This window comes from Setaria italica, chromosome IX, assembly GCF_000263155.2.
Source record: "Setaria italica strain Yugu1 chromosome IX, Setaria_italica_v2.0, whole genome shotgun sequence".
Taxonomy (NCBI): domain Eukaryota; kingdom Viridiplantae; phylum Streptophyta; class Magnoliopsida; order Poales; family Poaceae; genus Setaria; species Setaria italica.
Genome location: NC_028458.1, coordinates 18762464 through 18769806, shown reverse-complemented (window position 1 = coordinate 18769806; position 7343 = coordinate 18762464). Strand labels below are relative to the sequence as shown.

Sequence of the window (7343 nt, the reverse complement as noted above, 5' to 3'; positions counted from 1 at the left end):
CTTTTTCCATGTTATTACTCGAATACAAATTTAGAAAAGGATGTTGTCGGATGCGAATACAAAATGGATCGCTCGAAAACGGATATCCAATTAATTTAGCAATTAACGAGTATCCTTTCACTTTATTGATAGTTTTTGGAAGAACGAAATCATCATTAGACATACAATTATAAGTATGGATCAAATATACTCCCTCCATTCTAAATTGTAGGTCATTTTGGCTTTTCTAGGTGCATAGTTTTTGCTATGCACCTAGATATTGTATATGTCTAGATGCATAATAATATCTATGAATCTAGAAAAGCCAAAACGACCTACAATTTGGAACGGAGGGAGTATATCATATACACAAAGATAAACGCATTGAAAACATTTTTAAAACTAGTAGATAATAAATAAATTATAAACATATTTTCAAATAAAAAATAAAATATTTGAAGTAATTTACACCAAACAAATATATAAGTTTAAAAAATAAATCAAAATAATATATTTATTATATGGTTTACAGGGGTGCTTATGCTATTCGAATACGGATAATATAGGATATCCATCCATCCATATCCACATTTATTTTGAATACGAATCAAATTCAGATAATGAAAAAATGAATTTGAATGTATCCATTTAAGGTATCACATTAGAAATGAATACATATATGGATATCCATATATCATGTTTTAACGGATACGAATTTGAATAGCTTGGATATCCGCATACTAGTTTCCACCCATAAACGTTGGTGCCTTCTGCCACTGGTTCCATGCACTACTCCAACATCCATTGGTTTTGCACTTGTGTCATTCTCGTTAGTCTCCTCTAGTTAGGGTGTCCTTGGCCATGTCCCTATTGACACCTCTATGGTCTATTGAGGCTACAAGCTTGGCAAGCAGCTACAACTTTGAGGCTACAAGCTTGGCAAGCAGCTACAACTTCCATATCGCTCTAGCGAGTCTTTTTCTCTTCTCCCTCTTTTTCTGGTTCACTTTGACGTATGGGGTCAGGCACCTTTTGCTCAAAGGGTGGTCATTATTATTATGTAATATTTATTGATGACAACTCTTGTTTTTCCTAGATATATTTCATGTCTCATCGAGATAAATTTCTTTCCGTTTATTACACCTTTGCCTATATGATTCATACTCAATTTGACTCTCCTATTTCATTTTTTGGTGTGGTTCTTCTGGTGAGTATTGATCTACAACCTTTTGCAATCTTATTTTATGAGCAGGGTACACTTTTTCAGTATTCGTGCATAGATACTCAAGCTCAAAATGGCGTTACCGAGTGCAAGCATCGCCATCTCACAAAGACTGTGCGCACTCTTCTTATTGCTTCTCATGTACCCCTCTTTTCTGGTCCAAGGTTACTTCCTTAGCTACCTAATTGATTATTGTGTAGCCTTCCGTAGCTCTCTAAGGTGCCACTCCTTACGAGCATCTTTACTCCCGACCACCTCAACATCATCATCTTTGCGTTTTTTATTGTACATGCTACCTTCTCTTTCAGCCCACCCAGCGCACAAAACTAACTAATCAATAAGTGGAGTGTGTTTTTTGGGTTATGATTCTAAGCACAAGGGTTATTGTTGCAACGATTCCTCTTCTTGAAGGATTTGAGTATCTCGTGTGTTACCTTTGATGAGTCTCGAACCTATTTCTGTAAATCCAAATCCCCTTGTCCAGCCACCTCGATGTTGCTTTCTTCACTCTTTTGCCTCCGTCTTCCATTCTTCCACCACCAACATATTTACCTTTGTCAACAAATCCCGCATCAACTCCAACCTCACCACCGCCATCACCCCTACCCACACGAGACCCACCATGCCATTCGGTTTTGTTATTCTCATTATCCTCATGTTCCTTCATCTTCTTAGCTTGGCTCATGTCAGCCTCCTCTTTTACCCACTCCTACCTCTTCTCTGCCTTCCTCTCCAACTATGATTGACCCTCCTTAGGCGTATCACTATGATCTTTGTGATCATGCATCTAGGGCTTGTCAACCTTCGGTTCCTCTTGGCTTTCCTCCTAATAGGCAGCTATCTCGATTTTTGCCTAGGTCATCTCCTCAGGCCCTCTTAGCTGTTGACCTTAGTTCCTATCTTGAGGGTGCCACTTCTCCTGAGTGACAACTTTGCGATGGCCAATGAGTTGGCTGCCCTTTATATTAGCGAACTAGCACTTAGGATATTGTTTCCCTACCTCCTCATGATCGGCTTGTTACTTGCAAATGAGTCTACAAGATTAAAACTTGTTCTGTTGGTACCATTGAGTGCTCCAAGGCTTGCCTTGTTACTCATGGTTTTCAGCAAGAGCATGGCCATGATTATGATGAAACTTTTGCTCATGCTAGTTGCTCACATGACCACTATTTGCACACTCATTGCTGTTGTCTCGGTTTGCCAGTGGTCCATCTCCCAAGTTGATGTTAAAAATGCCTTTTTTTATCAATGGAGATTTGCATGAGGAGGTCTATATGTAGCCACCTCTAGGGTCTGTTGTTCCACGTGGGCATGTTTGTCATCTTTGACGTGCCCTCTGTTGCCTCAGGCAGGCCCTTTTGCTTGGTTTGATCATTTCACCTATGTTGTTCATGCCATAGGCTTCTCTACCAGTGCTCATGATCCAGTGCACTAAGTTCATACTTCCTCGCACGCCGGACACTACTTCTCTATGTTGATGACATGCTCATTACTAGTGTTGATCCTCAAAACATCTCTCTTGTTAAGAAGTGTCTTAGCAAAGAGTTTATGATGTTTGGTCTTTACTCACTCTGGTACTTTCTTGGGATTAATGTCACTTCTACACCTAATGGTTATTACCCCTCCCAATGAAGGTATATTTTGGATCTTCTTGATCGTTCTATTCTCACTAATCTTCGCACCACTGACACTCCTATTGAGCTAAATCTTTAGCTTCATGCTTCTGATTGCGTGCCTCTTGAGAATCCCACTCGTTATTGTTGGGAGCCTTGTGTGCCTTGGTATTGCACATTCGAATATCTCATATGATGTTCACATTCTCGGTCAGTTTGTGTGTTCTCCTACTCAGCTTCATTAAACACATCTTGTTTGTCCTTCACTATTTGTGGGGAACCATCTCTCATCGCTTATTCTGTCGTCACTCTAGGTCCTTGCAATTTCAAGTGTACTCTGATACCACCTAGGGTAGTGATCCTTCCAACTATAAGTCACTTTCTGCCTATTGTGTTTTTCTTAGCTCTTCTCTCATAGCCTGGAAAACCAAGAAGCAGACTACAGTGTCCCAATCTTGTGCTAAGGCCAAGCTGAGAGCTATGGCAATGGTGACATACTCAGCCGTTACCAGTAAATCACGTAAGCTCCTTAGAAGAAAAGAGAAAATAAGGGGGGTGGGAGGGGAGATTGGAATCCACGATTGAGATTGCTCCTTAGAAGAGGAGAGAGAGGAGACAACTCTAACCTCTTTATTACCTTAGTTGTTTTGGCATTGGAGGAAGAAGAGAGCAAGACACGCACAACATCATCTGAACCAATCATCCTTAAGATTGTGATTTAGTATACAAAAAAGTACTAACATTTATGTCTCCAAATAGATTTAGTATGAAAATATATTACATGATTAATCTATTGATATTTATTTTATACCATAAATATTAGTAGTATTTTGTATAAATTTGGTCAAATTTAAAATTGGTTGACTTCTCGAGAAATGAGAGTTACATTCTTTTTGAGGCGAAGGGAGTACATGTCTACCAAAAACTCATGCACTATACGGATTTGTGGTTCTGAGATATGAACTAATTACTCGACAGCTGGCATACCTCGTGTTAGATGGCTATGGTTCTTATCCTTATACCATTGCTTATTATAGTTGAAGTTTGGAGTGCGCCGATTGGTCCCGTGATTTTTACTCCTCATCTTGAAGAGGCATTGCACATAAATCATGGTTTAAATTGTGTATATGATTGTTATTATTCCTCTAGTTATGTGCTGGTAGATGTTTTCTTCATTGTTCACAACAAGATGATGGATTAATTGGTGCATATGTATGGCCTTTTCATCCCAACATGCTCATGATGCGCAAGTTGTGATTTCGTGCATTTATATCTTGAAAGGACATGCACATATATAACATGTTGATGAATAGAAATACGCTTTGTTTTGGTCTGAATTTTGCTGCACAACAGCTGTATTTTTTGTTGAATAACAATATCTTTTTGTCTGATAGTTGCAATGTATGGCCGTAACCAATAGTGATCTGTTCGCTTTTGTTTTTTCTTTTTTTTTCTCTTCTACTTTTTCTCTTAAAATTTGTTGTCCGTATAAAGTTTTTTCTTCCATTTTTTTTCATTTCTTTGCCTCGTGACTTTTTTCTCAATTTTTTGCTATAAAACTTCGTTGACAAACTTTCTTTTCAAAACTTTTTGCAAAAATTTGTCTCAAAAATTTTCTGGGTTTTGTTTTCACAAATTTACCTTGCAAGATTTTCTCTCCAAATTTTATTCGCAAACTTTTGTTTCCAAGTTTTCTAAAAAAAATTATCCATAAACTTTTGTTTTCAACTTTTTCAAAAAAAAATATCTCATTTTTGTTTAATGAGACGAAACCTCATGCAGGAAGCCGTTCCGACGTGCAGTCGAAAATTGACTGCACGGAATGCTCCCACCAATCGTCCGTAAACTTGCGCCCCCCTCAAAACCATCAATTATGTGGCCATGCTAACGAATCGTTCCAAGAATCGTATTTAAGGTGTCAAATGTCGGATTCAAAAGAGTTAAAGACTTAGCGTTTTATGATTGCTATCTCCATAGGTGGTATAAGAAAACATAGGTTTGCGTCATTTCTATAATAAAAATGTACTTGTCAGGATAGATGACAAGTATTAAAGGCCTCTTGCCTCCCAAAAATTCTTGCCAAAGCCCTTGTTCCAAAATATGTACGCACCGGATGGATTTGTGCGCCGTGGACAGAGATCAAGCAAGCCATCTAGGATATGGAACACTGGAAAGAAAGATATCCACGACGCCAATCGCACTATTTAACGTGGGAGGTAACTGCTGAATAATTACAGATTTGATCGCGAACCTGCTGATTGATTCTCAGTTATTCCTTTCCTTCTTAAAACAAAAACGAGATAACCTCATCAATATTTCCTCGATCACCTCTCCGTGCTCCTGTATATAGACCCCGAGAGCCAGCGGGCCTTGCACAGCACACACCGATTAAGACTGGTGCCGAGCTCAGACCGACGACGAGGGAGCACCGGCAATGGCGCCCGTCGTCCTCTCCATGGACGTGCACTGCGACAGCTGCGCGAAGAAGATCCGGAAAGCCGTCATGAAGGTGCCTGGTACGTGTACGTTACGCTGCACGCCGTAGGATTTCTGCCGCCGATCGATTGCCGCCGGCCTCCATGTATGCGCCCGAATGCGCCTGCGATCATTTTGATCTCTGCCACACATTTTGTGCGCGGGTGCGTGCAGGGGCGGAGAGCGTGACTGCGTCCTTCGAGACCGGGCTCGTGGTGGTCGAGGGCCCGGCCGACGCGACGGCGCTCAGGGCGCGGCTCCAAGCCATGACGAAGAAGGACGTCAAGGTCGTGAGCGACGGCGCGGAGGAGAATGGGGAGGCGGCCGGCGCCGGCGCCGGCAGCGCTAGCGCCTACACTTATCCGGCGACGCCCATCCTCCTGGAGATGGAGCTGCACTGCCGGTCCTGCGCCGACAGGGTCGAGAGACGCGTGATGGAGATCCCAGGTGCGCGCGCGTGACGTGCACACAAGCACATCAGGGACATATCATTTCGTACGTGCTTTTTGGCCTTTCGCATCTCTTGCAAGGTGCACGTGCGTGCAGGCGTGGACGCCGTCACCACGGACGTGCCGGCGCGCCGGGTGAAGGTCACCGGGACGGCCGACGCATCGGTGGTGGCGACGAGCCTCGAGGTCAGGATGAGGAAGCCCGTCAGGGTCGTCAGCGACCCCCAGAGGCCAGACGTCGTCCCCGGGTACGACCACGAGTGGCGGAAGGCGGCCGCGGCGCGAGCGGCGGCGCAGGAGATGCAGGAGATGTATGGGGCGGCGACGACGCACGTCGTGCCGCAGGAGGCGTCGGTTATGGACGACGCCAGCTGCAGCCTCTCGTCACTGTTGTTGTCGGCACCGCCTCCTGGGTGCCGGCTACGCGCCTGTCAGCCAGCTCCGTCTCCGCCTGCGCCGTCTTCGTCGTACGGTGCACCTCCGCCGCAGGCCGGCTACTGGTACCCGGAACCACCGGGAGGAGTGTACGGCGGGCAACACTGGGCGGCGCCGGCGCCCGCCCCACTGTCGGGAGGCTTCTATATGCATCGAGGAGAATTGTTCGGACAGCAGTGGCCGGCGTACCCACCGCCGGCGCCAGAGCCGGAGGACTACTATCCGTACGGCGGACAACAGGATCTGAACCCTGGCAGTTGCTCAATCCAGTGAAGAAGCGCTGCCTGACTACTCGATCGAGACGGCAAGGAACAGCTGTTATATAGTGGATGTTTCTCACTTTCTCAGGCCCCGGCAAAGGATGCCCATGATGCCATTGCCAATCTAATAAGGCCAAAAATAAAATAAACCAATGGGCACGAATGAAATAAAACAATGTGCACATACGCCTGGCTAAATGTACCTCTGGCAGCCTCTGAGGCTCCCACCAAGAATACAAGGCGTATCTTGGATTGACCCGATCTCTATAATTAAACATTAACAATGGTTTCCTCTATTTCAAATTGTAAGTTATTTTGATTTTTTTAAGTACATAATTGATGTATCTAAACATAATATATATCTTAAATACAAATAAAAGCCAAAACAATTTATAATTTGAAATGGAAGGAGCATAGACAAAGCTACATTGGGGTCATAGAGAGCCCCGGCCCCCCTTGTCTGGTAAAAGTTTCTCAAGAGCAAAGTGTGTAACCCCTTGTTTACTTCACCCCCAACTCCCAACTTTGACACTATGCAAAAAGAAGATTCCCCATCACATCAAACTTGCGGTACATGCATGGAGTACTAAATGTAGATGAAATTAAAAACTAATTGCACAGTTTTATTGTATTTTGCGAGACGAATCTTTTGAGCCTAATTAATCAATATTTGAATAATAATTCACAAATACAAACGAAACGCTACAGTGTACTACAGTGCTGTAACAGTAATTTGGCACCTTCCAATTTTGCCAAGTAAACAAGGGCTGAGTCGTTGTGGCTGTAGGCAGGAAGGCCTAAGAGCATCGCCAACCGATGCCTTACTTGGGCTCTCGTATCGTTTTCGAGAGGTTTTTTTGTGTGTGTGTGTGTGGTGGGGGTGTGGGGGGGGGGGGGGGGGGGGGGGGGG

General features: G+C 43.8%; 1 protein-coding gene across 1 annotated transcript; it reads left to right on the top strand.

Annotated features, from left to right (window-relative positions):
* Positions 1-5248: 5248 nt before the first annotated feature.
* On the top strand, positions 5249-6446 carry LOC101758120 (heavy metal-associated isoprenylated plant protein 9). Its single transcript, XM_004986496.1, has 3 exons — positions 5249-5330; positions 5464-5736; positions 5836-6446. The coding sequence occupies exons 1-3, from the start codon at positions 5249-5251 to the stop codon at positions 6444-6446; spliced, it is 966 nt and encodes a 321-aa protein (XP_004986553.1).
* The last annotated feature ends 897 nt before the right edge of the window (positions 6447-7343 follow it).